At 37.4% G+C, this 20,121-nt stretch overlaps 1 protein-coding gene across 2 annotated transcripts in view; it reads left to right on the plus strand.

The window, feature by feature from the left end:
• LOC150087431 (serine/threonine-protein kinase Sgk2-like) overlaps positions 1-20,121 on the plus strand; it is a 268,124-nt gene that overhangs the window by 48,258 nt on the left and 199,745 nt on the right. For both annotated transcript variants that reach the window (XM_090372067.1, XM_090372068.1), the window contains exon 4: positions 16,955-17,103. In XM_090372067.1, the coding sequence (XP_090228193.1) occupies positions 16,955-17,103 (149 nt within the window). The remainder of the gene's footprint in view (positions 1-16,954; positions 17,104-20,121) is intronic.

Below are 20,121 nucleotides of genomic sequence, written 5' to 3' on the forward strand. Positions count from 1 at the left end.
AAACATTACCAAACACAATAAATAATCATAATAAAATACGTAAGTATTTTATTATGATTATTAAAATACGTAAGTATTTTATTGCGACTGTTACGTAATAAAATATTGCTACTGCTTTTGCTTCTATCGTAAGCAAACTTGTTTTTTGTTTGATTTTCTATCCAAACAGATGACAGCCGTTCCATCTCTTCCAATTCTTTGTGTCTTGATCAAATGGATTTTAATTACACTTTGAGTTGTTCTTGCTATGAAAGTTTTTATTTTTTCTGCCTTCTTTGTAATTCTCGGCATTGCCTAATTTAGGCCTGTAGCACATGCAATCACATGGTTTTTCATTTCACTCAAAGCGTTTCACAATTTCATATTTTTTCTCTATCCACAGAGGCGGACTGGCCATAAGCTTTACCAGGAAAACCCCGGTGGGCCGGAGGCCAGTATGATTTTGGCCATAAACCAGAGTATGAGACCACTATAAATTTTCCCGGGTAAGAATTTTTGACCCAGTCCGCCTCTTTTTATCGATATTGCTTTTTTTCTGTCTGAATCTGTCAAGTATTTTACTCATTTTTAGGGAATAAAGCACAATTACAAAACGAGGAGGCACGCTTGATACACATAAACAAAGCTGGTCGCGTGTAGCAACTGAATAAACAACACCGTAAACAACACAGAGATACACTATTAACACCTCACATTTTACTAAAGCACATTTCTGGGGGTTACTACCATAAAACAATAAAAACAATTTCCAGTTGCGTTTCTGCTAGTGGAATCTGTTATAAACTGGTAGTAAACTCGATCTAATTGCATTTGTGATTATACCGATAGCTGGAATTGTGTTGGTTTTTACATTATTATGGTGAAATGCGTTTCCCTTTTACTGTTATAAAAAACAAATACATTTTCAGAATCTTCTCTTCATTCCTATCGTGTTGCGTTCGGTTGGGGTGATTCCACGTTCGACTACCATTTCTTGTAAACACAAAGGTGAATCGTGCATAAGTGAATTCGTTCATGTTATATCGTTCCCCTATTTATAAATCATGTATGATCAAATTCATGTATTGTAAACACGTGTTATACGAGGACTGACTGTATAACACAGTTAGTGAATTGTGGCAAATCGCAGTTCTCTAACCTTTGTGACTTCAAAGCATGCAGTTCATAACTTTTAAGGTTTTTGTAAGGTTATTTTGGTTTTTATTTATCATTTATAAATTTTTCCAGTTATGTAATCCTAAGCTTTGTTCTTAAAAAGCGTATTGGAATAACTTCTTCGTTGTAAATTAAATTCCAGCCATAAATTATGCCTGGGGAAATTAGGCATAATTTGGGTAACTGCCGATTTATTTAAAGAATGGATTATAAATTGTTTTGTGCCAACTGTGGAAAACTATTTAAAGTGGAAAAATCTGGATTTCAAAGTTTTATTACTGTTGGATAATGTGCCAGGCCATCCAAAAGATTTAAGTCATCCCTGAGGTAATGTTCCTACCACCTAATACAACTTCATTAATTCAGCCATTAGATCAAGGCATTATATCTACCTTTAAAACTCCTTACATCACAGAATCATTACAACAGATTTTGGAAAAAAATTGATTCTGAATCAATTGAAGTGATGGAGGCATGGAAATATTTTAATTGTGGACTGTATCGGAATTATAGCTTTATCATTCAAAGAAGTAAAACCATTAATATGTGCTTGTTGGAAAAACTTATGGCCAGAGTCAATTAATTCAGGAAATATGGTCCAACCTGCAGAAAACAGAATTGGTGTGATAGTAGAACTTGCTAAGTCGGTATGAGGGGAAGGTTTTGATGATATGACTACTGAAAATGTTCACAAATTACTGGTAAAAAAAAAAAAAAATGGCAAAGCAGATTTTGTGGAAATAGCATCAGAGCTAAACCAAATCAATTCAGAGGATGATGGCGAAGATGAAAATTCTGAAGTTCCAAATTTTATACTAAAAAGCATACTGGAAGGCATAAACTTAGCAGAGCAATTAGAATCTTATTTTTTTGAATGCAGATCCTTCAACTGGAAGGAACACAAAATTAAAAAGGGAGCTTCAAAAATGCTTAGTTTCATGCCATGCAATTTACAAAGATCTATCAATTAAAAGCGAACAATCCCAGAATACTGATATTTTAAAGAAAGCAGAACGTGCACAAAATCTAGATGCTGCAGAAGAAAGTTCAGAAGATGAAGATTCTGCAACATTCTCGTTTGATTGCGCTTAGCAGCATTGAAGAAGAAGAAAATTAAATGAACGTACATTAACTGACATTATGTGTCACAGTTTGTAAGACGTTTGTTCAGTTATTACTCTTTTTAATAAAAATTAAGTTTCCGATAGTTATAAAAAAAAATTGTATTTTTGTTAGCTTTTGGAATGGAATCCCTATTTTTGTATTGGTTCTTAGTGCCATATAACACGGTTTCACACTACATGAGATTTTATAGGAGCCTAACTACTGTGTTATGAGGGGTTACCTGTATTTAAAAGATTTTTGGGGGGGGGGAATTACAAGCATGTGACCTTTGAGATACAAGGGTCATTAAGGTTTTAATGACTTTTAAGGTCATTCCTTAAAAGCTACATGCTTGTACAATCATACACCAGTGTCTTGGTCTCTGGTGCTGCATTTGCACCAGAGACCATCAAAAGTTCTGGATTGCCAGTGTCTGTTATATAATATCAAAAGTTTATACTACGCATATCATTAGATTTTCTCTTGTATATGGTGAGTTTTAAGTTTGTTATCCACTTGAGTTGTCCAGACCATGAAATTTTACTGTAGTTCAGCATGTTTCATGTTCATACATTTGCATAAAGCATTTGCACACATGCACTCCCACATACTGAACAGTATGTATGTGTGTGCAAATTTTGGAAATCTTATCTCTCGATGAGGTTGGGTGACTTTATGCAGTAATAACAGCTTGCAAAATGTAATATAGATTCCTTCATAATTGGTGGAACACACACCCCTCATAAATTTTCTCTGCCTTTTTTAAACTTATAGGAAAAGATTGCATTATTTTCTACATCAGCCCATAGTGATAACGTCTTTATGAATTTTATATTAAGTGCTGATGACCAGCATATAAATTTTAATATGTTAGTATTATAATAGCTGAATGATGCAAGAAGGTAAGCTTTTTTTATACATCTGCCAAAAAAAAAAAAAAATTCTATCATTCATATCTTTCCCATTACCAAAAATTGCCTGTCCAATTCTGCTTTGTATTTTATCAGACTATTCACTGTTGCAAATAGTTCATTGCAATGATCTACAGTATGCTGCCCAAAAGTAAACTTTGTGAGATCCATCCTTCTGTCATTCTCATAATTACAAACACAAATTTTGTATTTGTGCTCCCTGATTCTTTTCTCTTTTACCAATGAAAATATACCTCCTTCATATTTTATTAATTTCTTCAGGGCCTTATACAGACTGTCAAGACTCCTTAAGATGTCTGATTGCTAAACTTGGAAGACCACACTTTCTAACCTGTTCTTCATATGAATATTGATTACCACTTCTCACCAATCTAGTTGCCCTTCTTGGAGCCTTTCTAGAAGTTGTTCTGTGTCAATTTTCAAGTGCGGCCTCCAGACCTGAACAAAATATTCTAAATGCAGTCTCGTGATTGTCTCATACAATGAGGCAATGACATCCTTTTCCCCTACTTCAGAAAATTCTGTATATATGTACCTTCTTAGCCATCTGTTTACACCATTTGGAAAATTTTGTCTTACTGATTGTAATCCCCAACTCTTTCATTCTGGATCACTTTTTAACTTCCCCTTCCTCTCCAGCTTATAAGTAACTCCTACATTTCAGTTGTCATTTTTCAGGCCATTTGTGTAACCAGTCTTAGTCATTTTGAAACAAAATGGCCTGATTCTGATTGTTAGCCACTTTCCTGTCTTCAAATCATCAGCAAACTTTGAAACTTCTCATGCACTCCTTCATCAATGTCAATAAGGAAAATAAGAAAAGAAGTTAGGTATTCCACTTGCTAGACTGGTCATCCCTCAAGTATGACTTCTCTCTATCTTCTGCTTTTAGCCAGCCCTTGATCCAACAAAGGACATTGCCATTAATCCCAATTTGTTCCAGTTTATATAATAGCCATTTGTAGAGAACTATGTCAGAAGCTTTACTGAAGTGAAGGTAAACAATGCCCAAGTTATTTGTTGCATCCAACTTTTTCTTGACTTTTTCATAGTAATTAAATAGACTGGCCAAGCAAGACTACACTTCCACTAACCCATGCTGATAGAATACCATTCCTATCAAGATGGTCCTGCATTCTATCCTTAATTGGAGATTCCACAATCCTACCCACCACTGAAGCCAAATGCACTGGTGTGTGATTACCAATCAACTCCCTCATTTGTGAATTGGGGAGGCATTAGAGAGGCTATGATGGTCTCATTAGCATTCTCAATAGGATGAAGCAATTACCTGCCGCCTTATTAGGCACATTAGGTTATAAGCATAATGTGCCTGGGCGAAGGTTTTTCCACAAGAACCATGGGAAAATTCTGGAAAACTTACCAGGCAAACTCTTTTTCCTGCTACTTCAGTTTCTGCATGCGTTCTCTGTAAACAGATGGTGCATTTTATTGGTTGTGGAAGTAAAAGTCAATAACGATGTTTGATTAGTTTTTTCTCATTATTGAAAGCAGATTATTGGAGTTCATGAGTGCAGTTCCTTTGCTGCTGAAATTTACGTATGGGTACACCTTCCAGACTGCTTCAGTCTTAGGATGTTTATCTCACCTTCCTGCTATTTTAAAATAGGAAAACGGTTCATATCTACAGACAGTGCGTGTTATCAGTAGTGCCAGTAGAAGTCATTTTCCTATTTTAAAACAGCTGAAAGTGGGTGGGGGGGGGATACACACTCTGAGACTAGGGTGGTCTGGAGGGTATACCTGTAAGTAAATTTCAGCCCACGCAAGAACTCCGATAATCTGCTTTTAATAATAAGAAAAAACTAATCAATACATCGTTATCAACTTCTACTGCCACTACTGTTAACATGCACCATCTCTTTACAGAGAATGCAGGGAGAAACTGCAGTAGCGGAGAAACTAGTTTCCCGCTACTAAAGTTTCCCATGATTTGTATGTTCGCTTTCTTTACTTTAGCCTCTGCCTGTTGTCTTGACTGTCCATCCATTCATCTATGCACATGTAATAACTTGATTCCCAATGAATAGACTTTCACGAAATTTTATATTTGGGCCTTTTAGAAAGAATTAGCATTAGTACAGGCCTATGATACAAGAAAGCAAGCTTCTATAGCACTAGCCAAATAAATAAATAAAAAACTTTCCCATTTCAGCTCCATTCACTAGGCTAGTTCTGCCTTGAACTTATTTAAATTGTCAACCTCTACTATGACAGGTGGCAGTGTGTTACAACTATCAACCATCCTCTGGCTAAAGATAAATTTCTTCACATCTATTCTACAATTGTCTTTTCTCATTGTCAATTTATGTCCCCTCCTCTTGCTCAGATTACTGAGCAAGAGCCTTCAAAAGCCTTCCTAAGATCCAAATATATGATATTAAAATTCTTTTCATCCAGTTCCTTTGTGACCACATCATAGTAACCAATCAGGTCAGACAAGACTTCCCCTTAAAAAAAAAAAAAAGCCATGCAGTGTCTAAACTATAACTGAAGCCTTGTCTATATGATCCTGCAGCACTTCTTTGACCAGTATCTCCATTAATTTCTCTGTAACAGAAGTTAAACTAACAGATCTGTAATTACTTGTTACCCTTTGATCCTCCTTTGTGAATTGGTGTCACATTTGCACATCTCCTGTCCCTGGGTACCTCCCCCAAGTCCAAGGAAGTTCTTATAATTATGGCTAAGGGTTTGCTTACTTCCTTTGCTTGACTCCTTTAATATAACTAGATTTCACCTCTACTTTGCTCTCTAAATGATTATTACAAAATCATTTAGCTCACCGACAGAGTTTAATACACCCCTGGCATTCCCCTCCGTGAATAACTCTTGATGTATAAATGTAGATGCAAAATACTCATTCAGTTTGCTAGCTACCTGAGTAGGATCATCAACGATCAATATCAAGTGGACCAATCTGATTCATCCCCTTCCTTCTAGAGTTTACAAAAATAAAGAAGTCTTTGCTGTTTTTCTTTGCATCCTTTGCCAAAGATTTCCCATCATCTGCCTTCTTTTGCCTAACCTTCTTTGTGATTTGATTACAGATTAGCTTATATCTACCATAGGCATCTGTGTCTCCTGATAATTTATATACATAGCATGCGTTTTTCTTCTCTTCCACCAGTCTCATTAGTTCATCTGACTTCCATTTAAGTCTAAACCTTGAACAGTATTTCTTAGTTGGTATGAAAAGCCTAGTAGCTTCCAAGATTATTTTCTTGAATGCTTCCCAACGTCATCAGTTGGTCCCATTGTATAGAATTTAAAAACTGTCGGAGACCACTGTAGTCACCTTTATGAAAACAAAAACCCTTCCCTTTACCCCTGATGATAGTTACCTCTTTGAATAAATCCCACATCAGCACACTGATCACTAGTGGTTCCTTTATCTGCAGATTCTTAATGCATGAAGTATCACTCCTGATGATCAAATGATTATCAGGAGTGATGCTTTTCGAACATGCTGCTGTAGAAAACAGTCATCCATTAATTTCCCTGTACAGTACAGTTGTTTGTTATACTCTTTAGAGTCATTAGGCCTATAATATACTCCTACTCTCATTTTTGCTTTCCCAGTGTTTATGTTACACCAAACTGACTATTTCATATAATGGCCCACTCTTGGAAGGCTTCCCCTTCTCTTCTTTGTCCCTCAGCAATGCCTGTACAAATGGTTAACCTAGTTGATTTGTACTATTTTTAATATTAATTCCACATCTAATTTTAAATTATTTTCTCTCACTCCAACTTTCTTTCTATTTGCACCTCTCAGCTTCTTGGGAGTTAGTAATAGTGTGGGCCTAAAATTTCTCAATTAGTCATGGCTATTTTGTTAGTACTTGCATGTATAAATCAGTAAAATGCACATATAAATCAGTAAAATGTATGTTGCTCTCTTTCTCCCAATAGCTAAACTTTTATTACAAATTGCAGTGTTCATTGTTCCTTAAGGACCATCAAAAGTAACAAAAATATTAAAAAATATCTGTTGTCTGGCATTTTGTTCATTCTTATTATATGAATTTCACACTTCATATGATAATAATAGGACAAACAAAATCATTTCACCAGAATTTATTACTTCCAGAATCTGCTCTGGTATTGGGATTCCAGCAGTTCTAGTATTCTTGGTTTGGACACAGATGCATTCAGATTTATGATGTATAGTGCTGCCTGTAGCTTTTGAGTCCTTCATCCTTCTCTTTTTCCATTGATATAGTTTGTTAGTTGTCTTCACCCCCCTACTTCACTTCCAATTTAAGAATTATCTCCATTCCAACCAGGTGCCTCCGTAGCCAGGTGGGAAGGAGCAACAGAGCGTAGCACACGCTTCTTGATTAGACCGGGGTTCGAGCCCATCACCACCAAATACGGACGATGCGGAAAGGTCAGGGAAAGACCACCGCATAACCTGGAGCAATATGGCCTTAGTTGCTAATGCTCCTAAAAACCAAATAACAAACAAACAAACCATTCCAACCAAATTCCTAGATAGGTTCATCCAGTGTAATATTACTTCTTTTTTTTTTTTTTTTTTTTGGTACTCATTTTAACTTATTGATTAAAATGGAAATCCTAGTACACAGTATTCTTTTATTTATTATTTGTTTTATTTTATTTTTCACTCAGTCTCCAATATTGACCCCAGGGGCTCGCATCTGGTGAGTATGGGCTTGGCAAACCCAGGGTCCTGAGCTGGATATGATATCATCATTCTTCTCTTTCTTGGTGATTCCTCTCTCTCTCTCTCTCTCTCTCTCTCTCTCTCTCTCTCTCTCTCTCTCTCTCTCTCTCTCTCAGGGTAAAGCAGAATTTTTTTTTTTTTTTTTCTTTTTTTTGGCTGGTGCAGCATAAGCCTCAGGCTTCCTTGCACCTTATGGCTAATAATAATAATGATATTCTATTCTAACATTCTGAGTAAGATTTTTAAAAAGAGAGGTAGTGGGGGTATTTAACAGTTTGTTTCAAATTCTCAACTGGTAAGTACTTTGTAATGGATGCCGAAGCAGGTGGCCACAGCTACTCAGCCCAATACTATAGCAGGCTTCAAGGTTATTGACGTTCTCCGTTCTTTGAGTTTTGAGACCTTGTCGCAAGATTCTCGATGATATGGTAAACTTCAGAAAATAAAATTGTTCTTATAGCTGCCAAAGAACAATTTTATTTTCTGAAGTTTGCCATGTCATTGAGAATCTTGCCACAAGCTACTCAACCCAATACTATAGCAGGCTTCAAGATTATTGACATGCTGCCTTCTTTGAATTTTGAGACCTTGTCGCAAGATTCTCGATAACATGTCAAACTTTAGAAAATAAAATCGTTCTTTGGCAGCTACAGTGAGTTGCTTCTATCTGTGCTCTGCCTATGGGTGGATTAAAGGTTAAAGAATTAGTGGATTCAACCCAAAGGTCGCAGGTTTGAATCCCGCCTCGGGCATGAATCAGAGTCAAATGCAAAAAAAAAAAAAAAAAAAAAAAAAAAAAATAGTTGATTGGATCAATTTTTTATTTAGATTAACTTCTGTTTTTACATAATTTCTTTAATATATTGTAAATTTAATTTTTATAAAAATATATTAGTAACATATGAGTGAACAATGCAGTTTTGAGTCAATTTGGTGTGACATAACTGGCAAAGCAAAATTGAGATTAGAAGTGTATTATAGGCCTAATGACTCGGATGAGTATAATGAACAACTGTACAGAGAAATAGTGGGCCAGTAAATCAGATTGTCTTGTAATGGGGGATTGATAGGCTGAGAGGTGGCAACTGAAGTTTAATATTGACAAATGAAAAGTACTGATAGCAGTAATCCCAGAGGAACGTATCAACTATGTGTTACTCAGGATGGTAGAGAATGAAAAAGTCCTGGAGGTAATTGTGCAGTCAGATAGGAAGTTTTCTGAGCAGTTCAGACATCTGCAAGGGTAGCTCATGGTGTCTTGTCAATAATATACAGAAATTTTTCTAGCAGAGAGATAAGGAGGTATATATCCCCTTGTATAAGACTATAGTCAGGCTACTCCTTGAGTACTGTATACGGGTCTCAAGGCCTCATTTTAGGAACAATGTCGAACTGCTCGAATGAGTACAGAGAAGGGCAATGGGATTAGTGAGTGGAACAAAGGATTACTGCTACTAAGAAAGGCTTTTGAGTTCTACACGTTGCAATGTCTGAAAACTAGGCACGTGTGAGGTGATCTGATTGAGGTGTATAAAGCCTTGAAAGCCCATCAGCATTGAGCAAGCTCAATGCTGATGGGATTTTTCCTCTTGCTGAGATTCTGTACCTGAGGGGGCATAAATTCAAATTGAGCAAACACAGTTGTAGAATATATTTGCAGAAATTTGCCTTCAGCTAGTGGGTGGTTGATTTTTGAAACAAACTTCCATCCGTAATTGTAGAAATGGGTTAATTTAAGGCAAGGCAGAACTAGACAAACATTTGGAGCAGATGGGTGAAATGGGAAGAGGTTGTTTTTTTTTTTTTTTTTTTTTTTTTTGTCTCATGCTGTATAAGCTTGCTTTCTTGCATCATATGCTTCTATTAATGCTAATGCCAAGTGTGCAAGAAAACAAGCTTACACAGCATCAGCCAAAAAAAAAATAGAAGAAAAGAAAATGGAAGACTTCATATATCACCTGTCCATCCTTCTAACAGTTTTAGTTTTGCCTTGAATTTTTTTAGACTACCTACTTAAACAACACAGATTGAAGTTTGTTCCAGTAATCCACTACCTGCTGGCTGAAGAAAGATTCTTATACATATATACTGCAACCACCCTTCTTCAATTTGAATGAATTTATACCCCTCATGTGAAGTTGGAGCAAAAGGAAGGATGCCATCAGTGTTGGGCTTATTCAATCCATTTTCAAAGCCATGAACATCTAATCCGATCTCCTCGCTGAGGCTTAATATCTAGACACAGCAATATGGTGTTTCCTGTAAGAGCACCTATTTGTTCCCTTTGATAAACTTGTTGCTACTGCTATCTACAAATGTTCCAAAAGATCTGATTCTTCTTAAAATGGGGCCTCCAGTCTTGTGTGCAGCACTCAAGACATGACTTCACTATTGCCTTGTACTTGGATAATGATCTCCTTATTCCTGCTGGCAAAATTTTATGTATATCATTCACTAAATCAGCCCCCATGAGCTGCCCTGGCAGTCTGTTTGCACTATTCAGAGAACTTCATGCCAGACTGCACACTTACTCCCAGGTCTTTTTTGTTATCCACTAACCTGCATGTGATGCCCTGCAATTGGTATGTTATTCTGTGATTACTGCTACCCACTTTCAGTACCTTACATTTGTCAATGTTAAATTTCAATTGCCATTTCTCATCCCATTTGCATAATTTTTACCAAATCTTTTTGCAGTAGCATTATTGGTTAACCACCTTCCAACCTTCCTATTATTTGCAAACCTGGAAATCAAGCATGATATGCCTTCATCGGTATCATTAATAAATACTGAAAACAGCTGTATGCCCAGCATTCAACCCTGGGAGTTTCATTAATAACATTATTCCAAGAAGAACAGTGACGATTGATAACCACTGTCTTCTCCTCCCACGTGACCACCCCTTTATCTGTAACAGTGACTTACCTCTAATGCTGCACTGCTCCATCTGGTACAGCAGTCTTTTATGCAACAGTTTCAAAAGCTTTTATGAAATCTAACTATATGATGACAAAATAATTTTTTGCATCCAGTTCCTTTGTTATTACATCATAGTATTCAGACAGATTGGTCAGACAGAATCACCCCTTAACAAATCCATGCTGTGATTGATATTTTGTAAAATTAATTTTTATAGAAGATACTTTTTATGATATTTTGTTAATTTAACAATAATTATTACACAATCAACATTGAGTGCCTTGTCAGAGGCTATCATGACTCAGGCAGAAATGGTCACAACAATCCTCAGTGGTTGCAGTGGTTTCCATGTGAGTCATGACTTCAGCAAACCTTCATCTTTGAAGTTTTCCACAAAATTTAGTCACATGGCAAGAAGGACCCATGGTGAATGATTGATCGAACATTTGCTTGCAGAGATAGGGAGGTCATAATATCACTGTATAAAGAGGTTCCCAAAGTGTTGCCTGTGCCCTCTACCCCCAGGGCACACTTGGTTTTTGGGGAGGAGTGTTTCTTGTTTTCATGAAGCATTTTTAATGAAATATGAACAAGCATTTCTTATTTCTATTATTTACATTTTATTAATATTTTAATTTTTTGAGATTAATGAATGCATTGAAGTATATTAATTTATAAATATATATTTAAATATGGGCAAATAGATTAGATAATTGTATGGGTTAGGGGAACCTGTCAGGTGTAGTAACAATGTAAAAAATTAAAAGTGCCTAAAAAATAAAAGTGGTTACATAAAAAATTTTAAATGAAATTATATAAATGGTACTTAATACTGTAGGTCTTCAGATTTTTAACTACGTCACCAAGGGTCTGCAGCCAAAACCAAAGGAAACACAACAATAAGCAAAGCCTCTGTTTCTGTTAAGATTATACAGAGGAGACAAAAAAAAAAATAAGCAGACGATACATATAGCCGACCAGACAGAGACCAAAAAGAAAAGCAATAATAAAAACAAACCAATATCATACTAAAATAAATAAAGTAAAAATCAAAATTACCCTAAAATTAAAACCAAATGATTCCAAATAACGAAAAATCAATGTATAGCAACCAGCCCTACCAAATTTTAACAAAGAAAGCAAAATTTAATAATGAAAGAATATAGTCAGGATATGACAAGTAACTCTCAAGCCAAGGGAAGCAAACATACTGCATATATACTTGCATGTAGGCGCCTCCCTAGCCAGGTGGGAAGGAGCAGCAGTGCGTGGCACACGCTTCTTGATTAGACCAGGGTTCGAGCCCGTCACCACCAAATACGGAGGATGCGGAAAGCTCTGGGAATAACCACCGCATATCCCCGGAGCAATGTGGCCTTAGTTGCTAATGCTCCTAAAAACCAAAACAACAACAACAACTTGCATGTACACCAATACTAGGAGTTTAGTAAATAAATTTGATGAATTTGAGGTATTGCTCAGAACATCAAAGGCAGATATTGTTGGGATATCAGAGACATGGTGTCACACAGATATAAGGAATGCAGAACTGGAATTTGGGGAGTACAGTGTGTACAGAAAGGATACACAGGACAGGAAGGGAGGAGGAGTTTTACTATTAGTAAAGAAACGCTTAAAATCCAAGGAAGTGAAGCCAGTCGACATCGCTGGACAGTGCAGTGTTGAGTCAGTTTGGTGTGACATAAGCATTGGGAGATCAAAATTGAGAGTAGGAGTGTGTTATAGGCCTAATGACTCTGATGAGTATAATAAGCAACTGTACAGGGAAATAGTGGGCCAGTAAATCAGTCTTATAATGGGGGATTTTAATTTCCCAGATATTGACTGGAATTTGTGGGTTGGTCAATCACACACTAGCAAGGCTTTTGTGGATTTATTGGATGATTGTTTTCTACATCAGCATGTTCTGGAGGCAACTAGAGGGAGTAATACTCTTGATCTGATTATCAGTAGTGATTCTTCATGCATTAAGAATCTGCAGATAAAGGAACCACTAGGTGGCAGTGATCAGTGTGCTGCAGTGGAATTTACACAAAGAGGTAACTACCATCAGAGGTAAAGGGAAGGGTTTTTGCTTTCGTAAAGGTGACTACAGTGGTCTGAGACAGTATTTAAATTTTATACTGTGGGACCAACTGATGATGTTACCAACAGCAAATTCAAAATGGGAAGCATTCAAAGAATTTATCTAGGTAGCTACTAGGCTTTACATACCAACTAAGAAATATTGTTCAAGGTTTTTGCCTAAATGGATGTCAGATAAATTAATGAGACATGTGGCAGAGAAGAAAAATGCATGGGATACATATAAATTAATGGGTGACATGGAAGCCTGTGATAGATATAAGCTGATCTGTAACCAAGTCACAAAGGAGATTAGGCGGGCAAAGGCAGATTATGAGAAATCCTTGGCAAAGGATGCAAAGAAAAACAACAGAGTTTTTTACCTATGTAAACTCTAGAAGGAAAGGGATAAATATTGATGGTTCAACTGTTGATTATCCTGCTCAGGTAACTAACAAACTAAATGAGTATTTTCCATGAGGAGTTATTCAGGGAGGGGAATGCCAGAGCGAGTTCAACTCTGGCAGTGAGCTGGATGATTTTGTAATAACTGAGAGGAAAGTGGGGGAGAAATTGATGAAGATAAACATAAAAAAGGCACCCCGACCCGGGTGGACGGGATCTATCCAGTTATATTAAAGGAGGCAGCAAAGGAAGTAAGCAAACCCTTAGCCATAATTATGAGAGCTTCTTTGGACTCAGGGGAGGTACCCATGGACTGGAGATGTGCAAATGTGACCCCAATTTACAAAAGAGGATCAAAGGGCAACACAAGTCATTATAGACCTGTTAATTTAACTTCTGTTTCAGGAAAATTAATGGAGGCACTGGTTAAAGAAGCACTGCAGGATCATCTAGACAAGACTTCAGTTATAGCTCGGACACAGCATGGTTTTGTTAAGGGAAAGTCTTGCCTGACCAATTTGATTGGATACTATGATGTGGTCACAAAGGAACTGGATGCAGAGAAAAACTTGGATATCATATATTTGGATCTTAGAAAGGCTTTTGATACTGTTGCACACGGAAGACTGCTGAACAAATTGGAGCAGTGTGGCATTGGAGGAAAATTGCTGCTATGGATAAAGGGATGGTTGAGTGGGAGAAGACAGAGTGGTAATCAATGGACACTGCACTTCGTGGACTAATGTTATTAGTGGAGTCCCTCAGGGTTCAGTATTGGATCCATTGTTCTTTTCTGTATTTATAAATGATATTGATGATTGTATATCAAGCTTAATGTCCAAGTTTGCAGACAATACGAAGGTTGGCAGAGTTGTTAAGGATACTAATGACTGTACGCTGCTGCAACAGGATCTAGAAAAGTTGAGCAGATCAGCTGAGAGGTGGCTAATGAAGTTTAACATAGAAAATATAAAGTACTACATATGGGAAGCAGCAACTCCAGAGTGACGTATCAACCCTGTGGTACTACACTGACAGTGGCAGAGAACGAAAAGGACCTGGGGGTAATTATGCAGACAGATATGAAGTTTTCTGAGCAGTGCAGACAGTCTGCAAGAGTAGCTCATACTGTTTTGTCAATGATATACAGGAATTTTTCTAGCAGGGATAAGGAGGTGATTATCCCAAATACAAATGAGGTCTGGGGGTAATTGTGCAGCCAGATATGAAGTTTGCTGAGCAGTGCAGACGGGCTGCCAGGGCAGGTCATGGAGTCTTGTCAATGATATATAGGAATTTTGCTAGCAGGGACAGGGAGGTGATAATCCTGTTATACAAGGCAATGGTCAGGCCACATTTAAAGTACTGTGGACAGGTCTGGAGGCCTCAATTTAGGAAGGATGTAGAGTTGCTAGAATGAGATTGGTGAAGGGAACAAAGGGGTGCTCTTACCAAGAAAGGCTTAAGTTCTGTGAATTGCAGCGCCTGAAGAGTGGCACCTGCGAGATGATCTAATTGAGGTGTATAAGGCCTTGAATGGATTGATCAAGCTGAATTCTGATGGGATTCTTCGTCTTGCTCAGACTAAGAACCTGAGGGGGGGGTGCACAGTTTCAAATTGAGGAAAGATAGTTGTAGAATAGATGTACGGAATTTTTCCTTTAGCCAGCGGGTAGAGGAATAGATAGAAGCCGGGTGGAACAGGCTTCCATCTTTTGTTGTGGAAGCTAATAGTCTAAATAAATTTAAGGCTGAGCTGGACAGGCATTTGGAATGAATGGAGGGATGAAATGAGAGGTGTTTTTTTTTTTTTTTTTTTTTGAGCTGATGCTGCATAAGCTTGCTTTCTTGCATCGTATGCCTCTACTAATGCTAATAACACTACACCATTAGATACTGCTCAACTAATTCGTTGTGAGTTAGTATGGAGAGTTTTGCACCAATAGGATGTGATTTTGTGAAATTGTTTTAGTATATTTCCATTGTTTATGCCTTGCAGTTAAGTAAGATGACAAACATTAAGGAAAAGTGAATTTTTATCAACTTTTGCCATGAACTTGGGAAAATAGCTTCCTATATCACCTGTCCATCCTTCTAACAGTTTGTCTAGTTGTACGTTGAATTTTTTTCAGATTGCCTACTTAAACAACACAGATTGAAGTTTGTTCCAATAATCCACTACCTGCTGGCTAAAGACAGATTCTTGCACATATATCCTGCAACCTCCCTTCTTCAATTTGAAAGAATTATATAACATCATCACCAAATTAAAACCAGCATTTGGTGATGATGCTATAGGTAGAACACAAATTTTCAATGGTATTTGTGTTTTCCTGTGGTCCGAACTTCAGTTGAGGATTTTGAGCACTCCTATTCTACGTCAACAAGTCAGGCTGATGAAAATGTTGGAATATGATTAACAATATTTGTGACATTCTAGGCCTGTCGTGTGATATATGTCAGCACGTTTTAATTGAAAATTTAAAGACAGGCAGAATGCTGCAAAATTTATGTTCAATTTGCTCCGCGATAAACAGAACCACCTTTCTGTGCGGGCTGGAAAGGACAGAAACAAGGTCATAACAAGGGATTCCTTTCCAACAGGAGACAAAAGCTGGGTTTTTCGTTATGACTCAAAAATAAAACAGCAGTCCAATGGAAAAGTCTGTCATTTACACATCCGAAAAAGGCAAGGCAAGTTATATCAAACATCGAGAGCATTACTGATTGTTTTTTTATCATTATTATTATTATCATTAGCCATGTGGTGCAAGGAAGCCTGAGGCTTATACAGCACCAGCCAAAAAAAAAAAAAAAAAAAAAAAAAATTTTCTGAATTACCCCGAGAGAGAGAGAGAGAGAGAGAGAGAGAGAGAGAGAGAGAGAGAGAGAGCAGAAGGGAATCACCAAGAAAGAGAAGAATGATGATATCCAGCTCAAGACCCTGGGTATGCCAAGCCCATACTCGCCAGATGTGAGCCCCTGGGGATAATGCAAATGACATTGAAGAGATTGTTCATTAGGGCTCCTTCTGCCAGGCCAAACTGTGAATCACCAGTTCTACATCTCGGTCTTAAGGCATTTGAGGAGGGGGAGATGTCAGGAGAAAACTCTCAGACAAATAAGAGTGCTGAGTGATTTTTGCATCACAATGGTGTGCCAGTTCACATGGCTTTGTTAGTTCAGAATTTTAACCAAAAACAAAAGTGGCAATGATTCCCCACTCTCCCTATTCTTCTGACATGGCCCTCTTGACTTCCTCTTATTCCCCAAAATGAAAATCCAAAAACATCCTGCAGATTTAAGCTGAATTGCCAAAAGTGTTGGACAGCATCACAAAACAGGAGCTTCAGAGATGCTCTAAACAGTTGAAGTGCTGGTATTGATATATAAACTCTGGAGAGGATTATTTTGAAGGAAACAATGGCAAAATGTGCCTAATGTAAGTCTAAATTAATCTTATTGTGCCAGTAAGAAAAATTTTTGATCGCTCTTCCAGTAACATATACAATTATATTTTCTACATATTTTTGCACCTTCATACTTATTTTATAAAATTTAAGTATTGTTAGAAGTATATGCCAAGCTAAGTCTAATCCCTGAACTAAATATTTTCCTAAAAAAATTCACTTCACTTTTCAGGTTAAGAAGCAATTTCCTGGTGTTCAGATTAAGTTACCTGGAAAAAAGTTGTTTGGAAATAACTTCAGTACAGACTTCATTAAAAGTAGAAAACAAGGCTTGAATGACTTTGTTCAAAAATTAGTTAGTGATCCTCGACTGTTAAGTTCGTAAGTGGTGAAAGTTATTTCTTGAATTTGTTTGTTATTTTTCAGTTGTAAAATTGTTTCATTGAATCACATGAACCTCTTTTTTCCATACCATTTTGAAGTACATACTGTAGTGTATTATTATACAGTACTCAGACTTGATACTGCACAGCAAGACCAAGATCAAGTTGTTATACCTAGTCAGTAAATTGCTCATTGTTTAATTGCTTTTGGTGGTCATGATGATTTTCTGATCTATCATGATTAGCATTAGCACATGATGCAAGAAAGCAAGCTTAAATAGCATCAGCCAAAAAAAAAAAAACCACACACACACCCTTCTCCCTTCACTCATCCACTGTGAGCTCCCGGGAGAAAGAGAAGAATCATCATTCTTCTCTTTCTTGGTGATTTCTTTCTTCTCTCTCTCTCTCTCTCTCTCTCTCTCTCTCTCTCTCTCTCTCTCTCTCTCTCTCTCTCGGGGGAAACATGGACACATGCTATAGATGTAGCATAGCACACAAAATAAACTGTGAAGCATGTGTAATAAATTGGAATTTTGAGATGCATGATGGTTTCTCCAAATCTGTATAGCCCAGTTTATTCGGAAGATCACTGATATCTTTATAGAAATTTATACCATCTTCCATAACAAAATATTTTGAAAACACTTTGCGATGTTTTTCAATATATTGTTCTTTTAGTTCCTGCTTCAGGCAATCTGCAGCCATGGAGTTCTGTTTTGCCTTTTAGATAAGTTTAAATCATGAACTGAGTTGTTCAACTTGTATTGCTTAACTCTCTAGCTGACATACACAAATATCATCCGTTGCATATAAGTTCTTCATGATACCACGGAAATATTTGGAATAAATGCAGTGGCGAAGGTAAAGAAAGCCAAAATGAGAACGATGAGAAACATCGGATAACTTACGCGGAAAATTAGTTTCCCCGATACGGCAATCTAGCACTGCTCACTCGGTAAACAGGCGGTAGATGTTATTGGTCTGGAGCAAAGTCGAGAACGATATATTGATTGACAAATAGACATGGCAAACGATGTGCTGATTGGTGCTCGAACACAACACATGATAACATCTGTTTAGTAGCACTAATGGTAACTTGCCCTAATGAACACTTTCCATAATGTTGAATAAAGATCAGGTTACCTTTACTTGAATCCCATGGGAGCTTGAACCCCTCCTGAAATGGAGGGGGTTGCCTAACCTTTTTTCTTTAGAATCATGGGTGGACTAGTGCATAAATTGTTTATTAACAAAATATTAATTTTTTTTTATTACTGTACTTTTATTTTTAAAGACACTCGTGCAGCTACACATCATAACATCAATCAAGACCTCAATTCACTATATATATATATTCTTTCTTTCTTTTCCTATTATTTCCTAACCTAATGTATAAGGAAACCTTTTCTATTATTTCCTAACCTACCATTTAAGGTCAGGTTACGAAATATAACAAAAAAGAAAGAAACCTTTTCCTTTTTTCGTAACCAAACCTAAATCAACAATATGGTCTATTCCGCATGAACTCCAAAAATCTGCTTTTAGCATTAGTAGAGACATATGATGCAAGAAAGCAAGCTTATGCAGCATCAGCCAAAAAAAAAAAACCCACTTCCACTTCACCCCTTCGTTCAAAATACCTGTCCAGCTGAACCTTAAATTTATTTAGGCTATCAACTTCCATGACAAGGGATGGAAGTCTGTTCCACCTACCAACTACCCGCTCGCTAAAGGCAAATTTCCTCACATCTATCCTACATCTGTCTTTCCTCAATTTGAATTTATGCCCTCTCAGGTGATTATTCTGAGCAAGAGGAAGAATCCAATCAGCATTGAGCATGCTCAAACCATTCAAGGCTTTATACACCTCTATCAGATCACCTCGCTGGTGCCTAGTCTCCAGACACTGTAATTTGCAAAACTTAAGCCTTTCTTCGTAAGAGAACCCCTTTGTTCCATTCACTAATCTTGTTGCCCTTCTCTGTACTCGTTCCAGCAGTTCTACATCCTTCTTGAAATAAGGCCTCCAGACCTGTATACAGTACTCAAGGTGTGGCCTGACCATTGCCTTATACAAGGGAATAATCACCTCCTTATCCCTGCTAGAAAAATTCCTGTATATCATTGACAAGACACCATGAGCTACTTTTGCAGCCCATCTGCACTGCTCAGAGAACTTCATATCTGCCTGCACAATTACCCCCAGGTCCTTTTCATTCTCTACCACTGTCAGTGTAGTACCACAGAGTTGATTCGTTCCTCTGGGGTTGCTGTTTCCCATATGTAGTACTTTACATTTGTCAATGTTCAAGTTCATTTGCCACCTCTCAGCCCATCTGCTCAACCTTTCCAGATCCTGTTGCAGTGGCATAGTGTCAGTAGTATCCTTGACAACCCTGCGAACCTTTGTATCGTCTGCAAACTTGGACATTAAGCTTGATATACCATCATCAATATCATTTATAAACACAGAGAACAACAATGGATACAACACTGAACCCTGAGGGACTCCACTAATAACATTAGTCTACAATGAGCAGTGTCCATTCATTACCACTCTGTCTTCTCCCCCTCAACCACCCCTTTATCCATAGCAGCAATTTGCCTCCAATGCCACACTGCTCCAATTTGTGCAGCAGTCTTCCATGTGCAACAGTATCAAAAGTCTTTCTAAGATCCAAGTATATAATATCAAAGTTATTCCCTGAATCCAGTTCTTTTGTTTGTTTGTTTGTTTGTTTGTTATTTGGTTTTTAGGAGCATTAGCAACTAAAGCCATATTGCTCCGGAATATGCGGTGGTCATTCCCTGACCTTTCTGCATCCTCCATATTTGGTGGTGACAGGCTCGAACCCAAGTCTAATCAAGAAGCGTGTGCTACGCACTGCTGCTCCTTCCCACCTGGCTACGGAGGTGCCTCGGTTCTTTTGTGACTGTATCATAGTATCCATTGAAATTGGTCAGGCAAAACTTCCCTTAACAAAACCATGCTGTGTCCGAGCTATAACTGTAG

Source organism: Mastigoproctus giganteus, chromosome 4, assembly GCF_048544385.1.
Source record: "Mastigoproctus giganteus isolate SK-2022 chromosome 4, ASM4854438v1, whole genome shotgun sequence".
Taxonomy (NCBI): Eukaryota; Metazoa; Arthropoda; class Arachnida; order Uropygi; family Thelyphonidae; genus Mastigoproctus; species Mastigoproctus giganteus.